The sequence below is a fragment of the Doryrhamphus excisus genome, linkage group LG16 (assembly GCF_037039965.1).
Source record: "Doryrhamphus excisus strain RoL-2023G ecotype Guam linkage group LG16, RoL_Dexc_Guam_v1.1, whole genome shotgun sequence".
Classification (NCBI taxonomy): Eukaryota; Metazoa; Chordata; class Actinopteri; order Syngnathiformes; family Syngnathidae; genus Doryrhamphus; species Doryrhamphus excisus.
The window spans coordinates 2026704-2043922 of NC_136372.1; the positions used below are offsets into that span (position 1 = coordinate 2026704).

The following is a 17219-nucleotide window of genomic DNA, read 5'->3' on the forward strand; positions in this document are numbered from 1 at the left end:
GTAAACAGAACGGCCCAAAAAACGGAAGTAAATACAAAATAAGAGCATACAACCCGGAACTAAGGCATCAACAAGGAACACACTGTCACTCGAGCTGGATCACACAGGATACAGAATAAATGTTGACATTACATTATGACGTGATGTTAGTTGTACTTCCGTTTAGCTTTCGCCAGGTTACTTTCAGGTGGAGTGTGACGTCATCGCGTCACATCGCAGGCCAACAAGTGCTAGACTGTGGAACCAAAACAAAGGGCAATTACGGTCAACAATATTACTACAACAATTTTGAAGTATGTAATCAAAATGTAATCTCAATATTACGTCTATATATGCGTCACTATGAAAAGGTTTATCCTTTACAGAAACGCTGTGAGTTCAAAACTTAAATGACATCCTGTGTGTTGGTTTTGTAAGGGATCTGGTCCCATCATGACGGTGGTTAAATGGTGTTGGTGCGCCCTCTGGCGTTCAAAGTCTGCACACGTCTGATGGCTGAGGTTTCAAGTTCCCTGGTAGTTTTATCATTGGCTGAACCTTGAGGCGCCTTCAAGTTCCACTTTGTTTGGAGATGTCGGCGCCGTCTCCACCCCCATCTCGCTGCTGGAGAGGGAGGAGGACATTTTTTTTGTTTCTTTTTTGCAAGGAAAAGGAATCTGCTAAATGCAACAAAATATTAAGGTGAGTCATATTTCTGTTTGTAATTACCGATTGTATTGAAACGTGCTGCTTTCACGTCATGTTTATTTGCTTCTTTTGTTTGTTTGATTCAATTGTGACCTTTTTGCAAATATGCTGCAGTTTGTAAGAAATTCTCATTTGCATTGGAAATGCAGCATCGTTTGTTTTGATTATAATAACAGCTGGATGGGGTTGCAGAAAGCTGGTCAAAGTGGAATTTATGACCTTTTACAGAGTCCTCTACTTTGCATCACACATTTGCTTTCATTTGAGCCAAAAAAAATCTATGTATCTGTTTAAAAGCTGTATGAAGAAGACAATGATATATTTACTGTATCATAGAGAGAGCAGTAGTTTTATTCAGCTGCAAAATATTGCAATTTTAGAAAAAAACCTTGTATAGATGCCTTTAGATTGTGCAGGTGTATAATATATAATATGTCTGCTGTGTTTATTTAAATGTAATTCAAATTTTACAGTCTACCTAGTTTAGGTCATCTTGTTTTTTTTTTTTTAGCATTTTGGTACAGTCCTGAATAGGGAGAGCAGGAGAAAGCCCCGTACGACACCGGCCACTTAACCCAAAAATAATCAGATTAAAGAATTACAGCATTCCTCAACAGAGTGTTGGCGCCGCAAAGAAAACACAATGTTCTTGCATTTTCGTTTTCAAACATGAAAAAATTAGATGTCAGAGTGTTGTGACAAGAAGAGGTGAATGGGTCAAAGATGAGGGATGCTGGTGTACTGTAGTAGTACTGAAGTAGTACTGATGTAGTATTGAACTCTGCCAATGAACCCCTTTCACAGATGAGCATCCATACTTAGTCCGAGGGTGATTGTCTGGCAGCTCGGCCTTTGTTACTGTATTTCCACTTGGACTCCTGCCCGCCGCGGTAGGCCTCGCCCGATCGCCATGGAGACGGTGGTGATCGTGGCCATCGGGGTGCTGGCCACCATTTTCCTGGCGTCCTTCGTGGCCCTGGTGGTAGTGTGTCGACACCGCTACTGCCGCCCGCATCACCTGCTGCACCACTTCGACTCCAAGTTAGTGACGGAGACCAAACACGCCATGATATTAGCAATATAAGATCATTTTGGTAGCATTAATTGGATAGTTAATAGTTTTTCACTACAATGATTTGGAGTACATGATAAAGTGGACTGCACTATTTGACCGCATGGTTGTTTATGAACAAGTATTTGCACAACACAGCAACAACAGAACCAATGTTGTAATAGCAGTGAAGTGCTAAACTGGTACACCACCACCAACATTTTAAAGTGCATTCAGAGGTAGATAAAGCTGCTCCATGATAGTTCCAAATGCAGCTACTGCCATCTTCTTTGTTGGTAATTGTAGGGTAGACGCTGTGTTTAACTTAATAGAGGCCATAATCTGCTCTTGGTGTCCTGTTAGGCCCACGGTGGACCTGATTGGAGCCATGGAGACCCAAAGCGAGCCGTCCGAGCTGGAGTTGGATGACGTGGTCATAACTAATCCGCACATCGAGGCCATTCTGGAGAACGAGGACTGGATAGAGGACGCCTCGTACGTCAATTCAGCCCATGTTCGTCTTGTCTTTTTCCATGTCGTGAAATGACGCTGATGTTTTATTTGTGTCCTCCCAGCGGTTTGGTCTCTCACTGCATCTCCATCCTGAAGGTATCTCAGCTTGTTCGTTTGTCTTATGGGATGAATCCATGCTAAGAAAATGATTTTGTCATAGATCTGCCACACTTTGACCGAGAAGCTGGTCGCCCTGACGATGGGCTCAGGGGCAAAGGTCAAAGCCCCGGCCAGCCTGAGTGATATCATCACGGTGGCTAAACGTATCAGCCCCAGGTAAAGCCATCAATGCTCTTCTTGCTACCCTGCTGGTTAAGTGACATCCTTGCATTTGAACAGGGTGGACGACGTGGTGCGTTCCATGTATCCACCTCTGGACCCCATTCTCCTCGACGCCAGGTGGGTAAAAAATAAAACAAAAAACAAAACAGGACTGTTTGTATTGAAAATGATTCCTGCTTTAAAGCAACTAAGGCAAATTGGATTGCACTACCCGGCTGCAACCAGCAGTGGCGCTGTTGCTGTCAATGTCAGCTAATGTGGTGATGCTCGCAATAAACCCCAAGTCACATCTTGCTGATGCTAGTCAAGTTAGCATGTGTCCTCCAGTTCAGTTTTAATGTGCTGCCCCCTGCCGACATCCGCTAAGGATTGATCCTAAAGTGTGATTTATAATCCCGACCCAGGGCCACAGCTCTGCTCCTGTCCGTCAGCCACCTGGTTCTGGTCACCCGCAACGCCTGCCACATGTCCGGCAGCCTAGACTGGATTGACCAATCGCTGAACGCGGCCGAAGACCACATGGTGGTCTTGCGGGAAGCGGCGTTGGCTTCAGAGCCAGACCGAAGCTTCGCTGGAAGTGAAGTCCAAAGAGAGCAGGCCATCTAGACGTAACACAGGACGCATGGATCCATTCTTCATCTTCTCTTATGTACACTTTGCACCCACTTTATGTAACAATAGCTGGAAATGTCCCCTTCAAGTGGGCCATCTCCCAGTGGTGGTGGGCTTTAATCCAATCACATGAAGGCTTAGCGAGCTAATCCAGTCCCAGAAAATGTTCTGCTGCTGAGCGGACCCACAGAACCTGGCCAACAATTTGTGAGCCAGTGTGACTTCAGAAACGAAACTTTCATTCTTCATTTTGTTCTTCACTGGTGACATTGAAGGTGAAAAAAATTGGAGGCGGCGCATAGTTTTCATGTTGTCCTGCGATGAAGCAAACCAACATGTCCGCCAATGTCATGGTTTGTCACAAGTGTGTCAGAATACATTTAACAATTAACCTTTTTTTTTTTCCCGTGTGTATATATTGTTTATTCCATCTATTCTCAGCACCCATGCACCACATACATTATTAATTGTCACTGAATTATCTCCGTAGTCGGTCTATCTGTGATTTGTACAGATTCAGTGATAGGAAACGTGTCTGTACGTGTTTAAAAAGTCCATAAATTACATAAATAAAGTTGAAATATACCATATTTTGTGTTTTCTACATACTATTTGTCTGTTATTTGGCAAAGCAGTCCTTTGTTTCGCTTCAGGTCAGCTTGCTGCCGGCTTGACAGGGAGGCAAAGTCCTCTTGCTTCATCTCCAAAATGGTCTGAAACGATCACATTTTAAATGTTAATAGGAAACAAAAACATTTTTAAAAAAAAGGGAATAATCTACTAATTTGCATCCACTGGTCATTTGATTAGATATACCTGCCTACGTAAGGAATCTTATCATTTAATAACTTTTGGGGGCAAAAAGTGTTTCCTACAGGACTGTAATCTATCTGTGGTGTTGGGTTGCGCATCTAAATAGCATAATTCTTGTGTAATATCATGTTTTTAAACCTTATTTAACAACACAACATGAAGTTATTGATTTATGAGTGTTAGTTTCAGACATTCCACTCATGTTTTCTGGTCTCCATGTGAGTATCCATAGACATTCTGTTGTGTGAGCATTATTAGAATCAGAAAGGTTCCCGCGGGCCTACCTTGAAGTCCAGGTCCGACAGGTAGACCTCCAGGTGCCGTGGGTCCACTCCATCGGGTAACGGGCTTTGCAGCAGCCGCTCCAGGGGATACTGGGTCCGTGTGAGCTGGGCCAGGGCGTCCCGCACCAGGGTCAGCTTGGATCGGGCCATGCTGCCCTGAGATGATTTTTGGATGAATGTACAATAATAGTTTCTTGGGGTGCGTGGCCTTTACAGCGGATATTGATTGGACAAGTTTCTGCATTTAGATGAAGAATTATCCGGCACAAAATGAAATGCTGAAAAGAGATGTGCGGTCATGCTAACTCTGTCTCTATACACACACATTACTGCATAACTTGTGTGCGTGCGCTACATAATAAAGCGTACATTAAAGCTCCAGTTCACACCTGCGCCAGGCCTTCCTGGGTCCTCTCCCAGCGGGGGAACACATTAGTGAAGGTCAAAGGTTCTGAGCCCTCTGGGATGAGGTAGGCCTGTGGAGGGCGTCTGGGATTGGCCTCTGTGACAGGGAAAGGCACTTTCAGCTCATCCTGAACCACCTTCCTTTATCACACAGCTGTACCTTTGCAGTACCGCAGTGCCGTCTCCATGGCGCACTTCCTCTCGCTGCGCCAGCTGTCCTCCCGCCCCTGCTCCTGCTCCTGGACAGGATGGTTTCTTTGCCACAGATAGACCTCAAAGTGGTTGTCGAGCAGGAACAGAGCTGCGGAGGGTTTGAGTTTGAGTGGTTTCTTTGCAGGGTGCTGGTTAAAGTGCGGACTCTGCTCTCACCAGGCGGTGGCGCCGTATACAAGGTCTCCTGGACAAAGGGCATGGCCATGACCACACCGGGCAGGCGCAAGGGACTGTGCAGCTCCTCCGCCCGGAAACTTCCAGAAGGGGCGCTCAGGCAGAAGAGGCGGGGAGTGAAGTTATATTTGCCTGGATCTGAGAGGAAATATTACACGAGTGCATGACCTGGTGATGAAGTGACTTCCTGATGTATCCATATTATATGTAGTACTCTGTTATTGCAGTGATAATACTTTACAGTATAGTGATGTATCAATATGATAATAAGAGTTATGTGATGTAACGAAGCAGTGCTGTGGTGACGTGTACCTTGCAGCATGCAGTCGTAGGCCTTCCTGTCCATGTGTCCCAGCCCCGCCCAGAAGTCTTCAGGCTCCGAGCCTTCCTCTACCGTGTGTATTTTCACTGGGCTGCTTCGACAACCAAGACCCAGTTCTGGCGGACACCTGATGCACATCACATCCAACTTATCATCCACATTAAAGCGTAGTGTAACGAGCAAGAGGCACTCACACTTGAGCAAGGCGGTCCACCGCCCTCTTGGCAACCTCCCTGGAGCTCGCGAGAGCTTTACAGCCAGTCCACAGGTACAGCACCCCCTGCTGGCCGTTCACCAGGATCAGCGAGCCCCTGGAGCGCAGGGCTGCACAGCAGGGCTCCACCTCTAGCAGCGAACCCTCGTCGGGGAGCTCCCCTCGAACGCTGAACAACCGCCAGGAGCCTACATGGTCTGCTACAAATTAAACACAAAGCGTCGCTTTAAATAACACTTCACAGGGAACGAGTGGACTTGGTATGAATTTGCAGCACCAGTTGGAGCAGAGCTGGTCTCCCTGTGGTCTTTGTGGATCACCAGACCTCCCTGGAAAAGCTGCAGGAAACATGGAGGCTCTTTTCCTTGATGGACCACAACCTTGAACATAACATAACATAACAGTCAATATATTAACGCGGTATAGTAATAATAACCACTGTAAACGACTTACCTGTGATTCTTCATTGTTGTTCATCCCGATGGAGAGAAAGGCAGCAGTGTCCCGTCCACTCACAGCGGAATGACGACCTCGCCACAGGAAGAAGGCTGTGCTTTCTTTTTGTTCACTCTCGTCTGCAATGGATGTTAAAAAGCATCAATTTAAGATGTTCTGAAGTAAATATGCATCACGAGGATGTGACGGACCAGTGGTGCTGATGCTGTATGACCAACGGATCACGTAGGAGTCTCCCTCGTGGAGCTGTCCCGTGCTTTCCACCGGGACCTCGCAGTCATCAAACTCGTTGACGTGCCACGTGTCCACGGCCACTGTCCTCAGCTGCGCCCGCTCCCCTCCCTCCAGCGTGACAGCGCCGTAGCCCCTCTGGACGTCGACGCCAGCCAGCACGGTGTGGGCCTCTCCGTCCTCGCTCGCCGCTTCACCCGACACCAAAGCCTTGGCGTCGCAGGGCTTTAGGGGGTCACATGATGGCGCCACTGAGAGAGACTACAAAACAGAGGACATTTTCTGTTGGGAATCAAGTAAATAAGTTCCCACAAAGTACCTGAGTCTCTTTGGCCGATGGAGCAGCTTCTTCCTGGGCTTCGCCTCTTCCTGTCCAGTCCACAAACTTCTCTTTGAACAGAGCCGTCTCATCGTGTTCCAAGATGACACCAAACAGAGCCCAGCCAGGACGCCCTTCCCCCCTCCTGAAAAATAAAGAAAGCTTTAAAAAAAAATAGGAAAAAGAAACCATCATGCGGAGGAGGCGTTCTTACAACTGTGCGTTGGCGCTGCACCGTGTGGGATCCAACGGGTTGACTCGACAGTTGCTGTAGTCGTAGGCGCCGACCCACACCTGCCGACTCAGCTGGAGCGCCACGTTCCGGCTGCCGGCAGGGACGTCCTTCCCCAGCCAGAGGTACACCTCGCTGCCAAAGTCAAACACCAGCGCCTGGACACACGACACACATTTCAATATGGCCTCAGCTGGACAAAAGTATTGGGACACTCAGCCTCAGACCTGACTGGACTCCAGCAGGGACACGCTGGGCATGGAGGCCCAGGCCTGTTCATGAGGTACCAGTCGGTTCTCCACCAGCCTGTAAACACAGTTGGACTCCACAGCGCCGCGTTCGTACAGCTCATCTTCTTCTAGTGAAGACGCTCCTGTCGGGAACGATGGACACCAAAGTAACGCAACATAACAGAATAACTTCTCTCTTGAAATAAGTATGACCTCTAGAAGGTGTCCTTCCACCAAGAACGTTCCAGAAGTCAGTGGCCTGGATGCTGTCGCAGTTAAGCCCCTCCTCCAAGTGGACGACCTGGGCAGCCTGACAGCCGAGGTCTTTGTGGCTCTGAATGAAAGATGCCAACTCCGCGGCCTGAGAGACAAGCACTGAATACTGTAATAGGGGACGGACTTTTGACTACATTTGAAATTAATTACTTATATTTCTCTAAATGTTCTGAACACCTGTTTCCATGCCAGCGATGTATTGAGCAGTATAACATGAATGCAGCTCAACTTCCCTTAGTGGGCGTCATGTTCTTCTTTACAAACGAGCTAAAACTGAATCAACAGCGCCTCTTCTGGTTGCAGCCAAGTAGTGCAATTATTATTATTATTAGTAGAAACAATTATCATCACTGTCCATATTAATGGAAGACTGCTAACATGGCCACAAACAAGAAGGATGAACCAAAACAATAACAGTAACTCATGGTGGCAGGTACCTTTGCTCTCTCCTTCCCGTTGGCTGACTTTCCGCTCCACAGGATGCAATTCTCTGTGGTGACCAGGAGGAAACAGTCTCCGCTGTTCAAGGATTTCGCCGAAGGCTCGGCCAGGCGGACCTGGACGTGCTGCCTTCCTGTCAGCACAGATGCCCGTCAGCAGGAAGACCATAATGTGAAGAAAAATGAAGCGCCTACGTTTGCTGACCTTTTATGAAAAGCAGCATCGGACTAGTGAAGGGCGGATGACACGCCTGTAGATCTGGAGAGTATGATGAGGAGGTGTTCAAGTGTGCGCTGGAAGAGTTATTAGACCCTAAAGACAAACACCAGGTTAGATTCTTCCAGACAGGGAAGACAAAGCGAAGCTACAGATGTTCCCTCTCACTTTTCTCTGACTGCGTCGTTTCCTCAGTGGTCGTGGTGAGCCCCATGAAGTCCTGCCTGATGTCCTCGCGGGCTGCCAAAGCCCGAAGAGGGTTGCGGGATCCCTGCGTTCGGCGGGATGGACGCACGGCTCGACGGTGCTCTGCAACAGTTGAGGTCAGCCTGCACACACACACACACAAAGTTGACACTTTAGAAATTCCTGGAAGGCTTTCACAAAAATCCATCCCACATTGGGGTGTTGGTCTGGCAGAGCAAGTCCAGGTCCTGCCCCCCATCTGAGGAAGGTTGTCGGGTGGAGAAACCATTCTCAGTAGGCATCTCTTCCTGGTTATCTGCTGAAGGTAGAGCACTGTGAGACGGCAGTGCATGGCAAGTACAACTATGTATATTAACGTAAGCGTTTTGGAAGGTTTAATGTGCGGACATGGTCTTTATCCGGCCTCACCTTCAACCGTGTGAGCTGGACCGTCACTCGATTGAGTCTTGTAACAACTGGTGAGACTTCTGGTTAATTCTGGAGATGAAACGGCTACCAGGAAGTACATACAATGATTCATTGATAAAAATGAAAAAGTAATACATGTAAATGTGAATGTTAAGAAACACACCTCTCGTTGCTTCTGCATCCAACAACTGACACATCTTCTCGCCATCTTCTTCACCCTGTACAGACAATTAAAAAAAAGACTGTTACTATATTTATATGTCAATTTTTTTTTCAATATATTCAAACTTTTTCCCCAACCTCATTTTTCAAAAAATACTTCATTTTGCTTTGTTTTTTTCATATTACGACTTCAAAATGTATTTTTTTTTAATTTGAACTCGATGCTACTAAAATTACTTTTCATCATTTTAACATTCTTTTTTTTCCCATGTCTGCCATTTTCCTCATAATTACGACTTTGTTGACATCTTTTTTTCATAATACTCAAAGTCTCATTAATTCCAACTTCATACAACTGAAATACAGAAATGTCTCCTCATAATATGACACTCATAAAATGACAACTTCTTTCTCTTAATGAAAAAATGAATTAATTCATGTGTTGCTGATTTTTCCTCTGACCTTTTCCCTCCACTGAGGCGGACTCTGGTTCTTGGTTGGAGATGCCACCTCTTGTGCCTCAAAGGACTGGTTGGTCTGAGGACAATATTTATTAACATGACATGTGAGGTTACATCCAACTGAAACCTATACCGTGCACTTTAGCACCCCCTGTTGGCCTGACACATGCAATTATCACAATTTTGCAGCAAGTCTTTACAGAAGTGGATAATAGAGATAATAGAGATATACGAACGGAAGAAGCCATTAGTGGCTGAGGTAGCAAAGGTAGTTAAATATGCAACATTTACCTGGTTGAAGCACACAATATACTGAGGTGTACTGCTGGAATACACAGAGGCAAAGACAGGTCCCTGGGGAAGTAAAAAAAAAACATAGTATTGAGTATTGATATGCTGGGAAAATAAACATTATTTAACACTTTATTTCCTCTATAAAACTCACCCAACATTGAGGCTTCGCTCCTTCTGGGTGACAGTTTTCTCCCTAAAATATAAAAAAAATAATCAAAATGCAACCAGAGACAAGACAAGGTCCCGCTGAGGTCATGAAGGGGGTCAACATTTAAACCACCAGGACGGTGTATTTACATTCCCGTCTGTCATCTCAAGCAACGAGTCGCCTGCAACGAACCCCCCCCCCCCATGCCGAAACGGGAGTGCTACTGCTTGGAGATGGACCAGATCTGGTTTCCGCGGAATGGCAAATACTCTAATTAAAGCAGCAGCAGTTGAAAAAATATGACACCGTGCTTCTTACCTTGCTACCGTTGATCATCTGGCACATTGGAGTGCTGCCATTCACTGGAGCGTCTTCTTCATTGTGCCTTTTGAAAGACATCACAGCACATTAGAATGGGAATTGTACGGGATGTTGCCAGACGGTAAGAAAGTTTCATTACGCTACACTACCTTGCAAAAACACCTCACATGTTTCAACAATCAATGAATCCCAAAACCGCAGTGCCGGCTGCACTCATGCACTTGTATGACCATCTATCTAATACCTGTGTTGACTGTGGATGGTAACGTTATATCTGTGGGAACTTGTGTCCAGTTGTGAAGTTCGAAGTAATTGATGTTGGACCTGAGAGAGATAGAAATACCTTCCAGTGTGTTCTACAGATGTAGTGGTCTCTGGTCTCTCCTCCTGCTGATCAACATGTACCGACAGCGCTCGTGTTGGCATGCAAGAGATGGTCTCCCGCCTGTTCCGAGCCCTCTGCCTCCAGGGAGCGGCCGTCAAGGAGCATCCCGAAGCCTCACGTCCCCCTCTCGGCGGCGTCGGCCCATCCGTACTCGCCTCAACTGCACCGTCTCTGTGCGGGACAGCTTCATAGTGTTCCTGTGGCACGTCCAGGTTAGCACAAGGCATCCTGCTGCGCTCCGAGCGGCTCCTCTTGAGGATTCCTCTCAAACCGGGCTCAGATTCGCATCGCTGCATCCCCTGCTGGGAGGTGCAGGGTTCTATAGGGCTGATGTCGGGTTTGGACTGGGTTAGACGCAGCTCGCTGGGCTTCAGGTTGACAGACGAGGCCTGCTGTCTGCCAGACAGATGAGAGGACAAACACAAGGCGGGAAGCTGCACGGGGCCTTTCTGGAGCTGAATACAAACACATTAAACGTCATTATTCACATCCATGAATATAAGATTTTTGTGGTATGGTTTCATCTGGGCTCACCAGGCTGACTTCCTCCACCGTGATGGGCTGGGTGCGGTAGCGGGCCCCCTTCTGCCTGCGCCTCTCCGGGGGCCCGTCAGCGTGCGTGGCCGCCGGCGCCTCCGGCAGGGAGAGTTTGTTAAAGAGCGCCAGCTTCTCACTCACGCTAAGCTTGCAGCCCTCGTCGTCGCCCTCTGCTGGTTCGGCCTGTGGATGGTCGGCCTCCTCAGGTGCTGCCGGGGGCAGGGGGGGCGTACTGCAGTCAAAAATACACACTGTAATTTCTAATTGAAGGGTCATTGATTATCGTCTGATATTCAATGATCTCAATGAAGGGGTGGTTGCTTCAAGTTATTAGTCATTTCTAATTTGTGTTTGTTGACGTTTCCAAGATTTTTTTTATGTGGATAATAGAATATTGGCTTTAAGTTTTCTCCTTCTTCTATGTTTCTGTAATGTAAAATGTCCTGTCCCCATATCTTCCTTCATGCATATGTCATGGGAATGATTTGCTACGCTTATTTATCATTGTCATGTTTATGTTTGGTAAGTAGCAGGATTGGTGATGGTTTTTGATGCTGATCCATTTTTGCTGATACTTCTCCAAAAAACACTATTCAACAGTGTTTTTTTAGATTAATTAAAAATAAATTAGAATCACGCTGTTTGGTGATTTCATAGGGCCTGTTATTGGTCAAAATCATGCATATTGTATGTATTTTTTGTTTAAATAAAGCATTTTCAAGCATAGAAGTGGCTAAATGAAGTAAAATAAGGCATTCAAAGATGTTGATGATATACCGCAATCATATTTGTTTCCCACAGAGTCTATAAAAAAGGGTCAATTATGCAAATTACACTATGATGTCATCCACCCCCCCCCAGTCTCGTGAAAAATACTAGCAATGACTGGCATTTAGAAGACGCGGTTATGTATTTTTATAACAGAATTAAAGCATACTGTGCATAGTAGGTCAAAGAGCTCACCTGATGGCCACCATTTCCTCGCAGGTGATTGGCTGAGTGAGGAAGCGATGGTCATTGCCGCGGCGTGCCCTGCGTTCGTGGCAGATGCTTCCCGAGCGAGGCTTGAGGAAGGCCGAGGCCTCGGGTGCGGCCGTCTTTTCCATTTCCTGCAGGTAGAAATATCAACAAAAAAGATATTTCATAGTTATTTGGCAGCATCCACTACATCATAGGTATACAGTGTGTAGCTATATTAATATACACAGTCCTCAGGGTGCCACTCAGCTTGCTGTTTGACATAGACCATAAGTATATATTGAATATTGATTACAGGATTAATATTGACATAGTGACAGTCCTGTTTTCTTAACCAAGCAAGGGTCAGGCTCAGTCAGCAGCCGCTGCGTCCTAAAAAATCATGAGCACAAAAACGTCAGCGAGCACTCTTGTTCTATTTGTAAAGGCCGAGGGGAGCGGAGGGAGCACAGGGGAAGCAGCTGGCTGCGAGGCGGCGCGTCATGGCCGCCAAACCTTACGGGTCACGGTGTAACCCGAGCGGCACCGTCTTCGGTTTCTCTGGCTCTACTAATTATAACCTGGCCGCTACGGTCGTCAATGGCAACGCAACGTGTGGCACATTTTCGCCTCATCGCTAAAGCGGAGTTACTGGATGGAACTTTAGCATCAGGCCTCCGCAGCTGTTGGACCAAATCACATCACGTCTCCATCAACATCGTCACGCATGATCCCTGCACGTCTGGACTTTGCATTGAACACCTGCCGCAACAACTGCTGGCAGATTTCTACACTCTACACATCACAACATAATGTTAGCTTTACAGCTTAAGAACATGTAACAAGGCTGACATGTTTCAATCACCCCCCCAGTGGCTCTTGGTGTAATTACACCAGGAAAACTGATCAAACTTGCGCCATTATGGCTGTTTTTTCACAATAAAAGTGTATGTTTTTGTCAACACAGCATAATGCTACTGTGACAATACTATACTTTTAGCGTATTTCCATCCATCTTCTGTGCCGCTTATCCTCACTAGGGCCGCAGAGGTATGTTGGAGCCTATCCCAGCTAACTTTGTTGATGTCTAAAAGTGTCCATAACTACTTTGAGAGTGTAATTAAAAGCCTGGTTAACTATAAGCAAAAAGTTGTTGTGGGACCTAGTTGGGAAATGTAATGTATTTTAAGACAATAGAAAATGGGCGTAACATCATGATTGACAGCTAGTCTTTCCTACAATCACATCTGTCCATTAACTTTTAAAACAATGACAGAGAAGTGACTCATTGGCCGTCACATGGTAGGAATGAGTGAAGTTTCATCATCCAGCCCTAATAAACGGTCCGTGAGTGGGATTAATTTACTGACGGGCGCCGCAGTTGTGTTTAGGAGTTCATTGAGGCTTTAGAATGAAATGTCATTGAAAGCAGCATCCTCTATTAATATGGCTCTGACGGTACAAGAATGAGAGCGGTTGCCACAGCGGGGGGAAGGTTATGAATAGCAATGGGTGTCCTGTTTCAGCTTTGGAGACAAAGACTTACTTTAAATAAAGACATCTTGGCCGCCACGCTCATTTGGGCTCTTTCATCGGTTTTCGCGTCGGCTGCGGGACAAAAAGAGGAAGAGTCACAGAGTCGTAGGATGCCTTGGTGAGGATTTCTTTGTGGTCACGGCATTCAAAGCAGTGGTTGTGGTTGCTTGTAGTTTTGTCATCTTTTATGGGTGTACATGGCTCTGACTTGTAAATCTGTCATCACTGAGAACATGGGCCTAAAAATACGACCTAGTCTATTTCATAATGTATAATGAATGAAGCTGTCGATTTTGCAAGAAATGTGTCAGATGAAGGCTATATGTCTTACATGCCATGTTTCAGCACTAAAATATGTGAATTCATCGCCATAGCGAGAATGATGTAGTTTGTTTTTCATACCTTCGCTCTTCTTCTCTTCCTCAGCATCTACCATCCTGAAAGAAAAGTGAAATGACATCACCAGAAAAAATATGGCAGAGTGCGGCGGCTAAATGACATCAGGTGAACCAAAGACCGCCACTTACCCGCCGGTATGCTCCATCTCATTGGCCGTGATTGGCTGAGTCCTGAAGCGCTCGCTGTTTTTACGTGCGCTGCTCGACCCGCCAGGGAGGTAACGCCTGGTGCGGCGGCGGCCCCCGTCTGAGGCCGGCTTCACCGCCAGGTCCAGAGAGGACGTGGCTCTGCCGTCATCTGCCGCACAGCTAACACAAACATAAACAAGGATAACAGATTAGCCTCTTTAGCAATTTGCAGTTCGGTTTAATGTGCTAGAAAATGTCTAAGACGTGCTAATGCGTCATGAAGGTGAAGCATACACATTGTCCATCTCCCCTCCACTCCCAGCCTGCTGCAGAAGAGCCGTCCTCAGCTGGCCGACTGACACCCGAGTGTGGAGCTGCTGCACCGGGGGCGCCTCCACACCTGTGTTGGCACAGTCCTGGGAACCCTGGCTGAGGGGGTGCCAGGGCGGAAGACGTTATTGCAACAATGAGCATGTCATATTTTGTTAGTACAATGTCCTGACTACTAATAATTATTGGCTTGATTGGGGACCAAACACTGCTAGTTTGAAGTGAATATTGATCAAGTCATTACATGACTCACCCTGACAAGCAGATGGATTCCGATCCATTCTGGACCCTGTGCATCTTTCCGTTGACTCCCGGGCCGTGCGAGGGGGTGTCATGCACCTCTCTGTTCACCTGCTGGGGGGTTAAGTCCTCCATGTTGCCGAAGCGCTCGGCAAGTTCCCGCCTCCTCTCCGCTTTGTAGCGGGCGATCCGCTCCGACCTGGGCTCCAGGACCGGGTCCTCCATGGCGTCCCTTCTCAAGGATTCAGTTCAGCTGGTTGGACCAGGAAAAAGTGTCTCCCATGGGACTCAAATACGTCCTGTTTGGCTCACGTGTCCATCAAAAGGCGGTGATGGAGTGTGTCCTAAAAGAGGAATAAAAGTGGACTTCATCTAACCCTCTTCACCTCTCTCTCTTTCTCTGTGTAATGTAAGCTGAGCCTCAGCAGGCTGGAATCTCCCATTGCACTGAAACACAACACCAAAAGTTCCTATCTGGGCCCAAGCAGATCTGCCTCATGAGTCTGCACCCTCACTGGTCTTTTCCACAACGCACAAGTAACTTAATCCGTCTGCTAAACACTTCCTACCACCTTTATATCGGTGCCCCCATAACCAGCTAATCGAGGCAGATGGCCGCCACAGACAAAGACTGTATGCTCTCCGCGTCAGAGAAAAAGGAAGGCTTTGCTACACATCTTAAAATACATCCCGTCGGTTACAAACAACAGAGCTTTGTTTTCCTTCAGCGAATAGGTTAACCCAGCATGACTGTTACAGTATGCTAACGCGGTAGCATCACATAGCTATGCTGGTGATGCAAACGTCCTCATCCGTTGTAGTCGGCAATATATTTGGATAGTTCACCTCGTTGTTTCGTTGCAAATGTAAGCCGTAATTTATGACACTCTTCAAAACATGGCCACTGTTGTCCGCCTGGAAGTAAATTCATAACACAGTGAGTGACTGAGACTTTAATCCACATTATAAATAACAGCCATCCAACACTTGTATGTGCGTGTGCGCGCGTGGGGGGGGGGGGGCTCATGTATTAACACGTGTGTGTATTTCCCCTGAACTGTAGCCGTCAGCATTCCTGATATTTTAGCCTGACGCAGGAAGCACAATGGAGCTGGAACAAAAGAGGCGTGAGCCGTGGACTTAGCACCCTGACTAGCTAAAGCTCCTGTTTGCAGCAAAGTTCACTAAATACCAAACAAAAACACGTTTTGCTTGCACGTTACACTTTCTACAAGCGCTTCAACTACAGGAAGGACTTGCAGGGTCTTAAAACAGAACAAAACACGGCCAAAATATGACAGAAATAAAGTGCATAACAGTAGTCGGACACCAATGGAAGACAACTGGTCACCATGGAGACAACCAGAACTCACCTCCTTGTCTGGAGCCAGAAAAGCATCCCTGATCTCCCTGATGCACCACACTGTGTGACGCTGTCTGCAGACAAGCCAAGCACAGGCCAGTGGCAAAAGGTCATGTGACAAGCGGAGGGATTGTTGATTAGAGCCGGAGGTGGGAGGGGGCCCATATCGAGGCTCAACATGGATCACCACAGGGGGATCGATTCTAACTTGGGGATGAGCACACAGGAGCCACCATGGTGTGGGAAAGCAATGACAGAGTAACTCCTTGTGATCCGCACAACGTCACAATGTGATGGCCATGTTCTGACCCTGGAATGGATTATCAGGGCCCGGCTTTAATATACTGGAGGAAGTGGAAGTGTGGATTTTATGAGTTGGATTTGACAAATATTATGAGAATATTATCACATTCATCAGGACGCACAAAAAATTATCAAGGAACCTATGCTGTAAAAGAAAACTCAAGAAAAATAAGTATTAATACATACATATATTTATTTTTAAAACTACATTTAAAAACCGCCATGGAGTCGGCCATTTTGGTTTTCCAATGAGGCAGACTCTAGATACGTAAAGGAACTCCTCATTCATCTAAGATTCATTTGAACCACACCGAAATTGAATCAAGGCGTTCCATAGTAAGCTGTGGCGGCGATTGGCCTTAAAACACTTAGTTAGCAAAGATATTAGCACCTGTTACCACTGTTCATCATCCACAGGTAGACGGCCATTTTGGTGCCGATCCAAACAAGATTCCTTAATTTCACATTGCAACACTTAGTTTCCATTGAATTCACAAACAGGGATCCTGTCAAAGAGTGTTTGAACTGTTGAGGACCAAAATAAGTCACAACATGTAACACAAAAAGTGTATAAATATACCTAAACACTTTTCGTTTTCTTTTTACAAAAAACAGGTGACTTCATGGCCAATTCAGGGACCTGCCTCGCGAGCGTAAAAAGGAACCACCACATTGACAAGGCAACAAGCAAGTGACGCAATTTCTCCTGATAACATTAATTAACAAAACTACAATTTAGCGTTCAGAATTTGATTTTTACGAGGCAACAAAGTGAAAAAAACTTCAATGCAAACTTACGATGTCCAGCGAGCGGAGGAAGAAGGGGGCGTATGCTAGCACCCGGCCAAGCTAGCGAGCACTTGACGTTCAAGAGCCGCTCCAAAAGTAGTCAGCCCTCTAGGGAGGAGGGGGCCAGGACTTGGGGGCGTAGCACACAAGGATAGAGAGTAAAAATAGACTCCACGGCTCTCAAAGTGTAGACTATGTCCGGGAAACAACCACCTAAAGTGCAACAAGTCGAATGGAAGGGGGTCTAACGCTGTCACGCTGTGCCGAGGTGTTGCATTTA

The 17219-nt window shown here is 46.5% G+C and overlaps 2 protein-coding genes across 5 annotated transcripts; one reads left to right on the top strand and one right to left on the bottom strand.

The window, feature by feature from the left end:
- Positions 1-405: 405 nt before the first annotated feature.
- On the top strand, positions 406-3725 carry tmem98 (transmembrane protein 98). The gene is made up of 7 exons (XM_078797523.1): positions 406-681; positions 1492-1728; positions 2102-2233; positions 2314-2347; positions 2412-2527; positions 2591-2650; positions 2938-3725. The coding sequence occupies exons 2-7, from the start codon at positions 1598-1600 to the stop codon at positions 3137-3139; spliced, it is 675 nt and encodes a 224-aa protein (XP_078653649.1). The 5' UTR covers positions 406-681; positions 1492-1597; the 3' UTR covers positions 3140-3725.
- On the bottom strand, positions 3512-17218 carry svilc (supervillin c). 4 transcript variants are annotated; one of them, XM_078797515.1, is made up of 34 exons: positions 16949-17218; positions 15858-15921; positions 14498-14828; positions 14209-14343; positions 13915-14094; positions 13790-13824; positions 13398-13459; positions 11858-12003; positions 10892-11126; positions 10316-10812; positions 9970-10036; positions 9655-9696; positions 9501-9563; positions 9211-9285; positions 8750-8804; positions 8587-8670; positions 8371-8476; positions 8140-8300; positions 7960-8067; positions 7752-7888; positions 7252-7399; positions 7036-7181; positions 6791-6966; positions 6577-6721; positions 6218-6518; positions 6024-6145; positions 5848-5950; positions 5551-5767; positions 5347-5483; positions 5017-5172; positions 4808-4948; positions 4632-4744; positions 4243-4398; positions 3512-3858 (listed from the first exon to the last, which is right to left on the bottom strand). In XM_078797515.1, exons 3-34 carry the CDS (start codon positions 14707-14709, stop codon positions 3754-3756), a joined length of 4566 nt encoding a protein of 1521 aa, XP_078653641.1. In that variant the 5' UTR covers positions 14710-14828; positions 15858-15921; positions 16949-17218; the 3' UTR covers positions 3512-3753. The 4 variants fall into 4 exon arrangements, with proteins under 4 accessions (XP_078653641.1, XP_078653640.1, XP_057904295.2 ...); XM_078797514.1 differs by having other exon boundaries at positions 5551-5770; positions 8371-8473; positions 16949-17217; XM_058048312.2 differs by having other exon boundaries at positions 5551-5770; positions 16949-17217.
- Between the last annotated feature and the right edge of the window lies 1 nt (position 17219).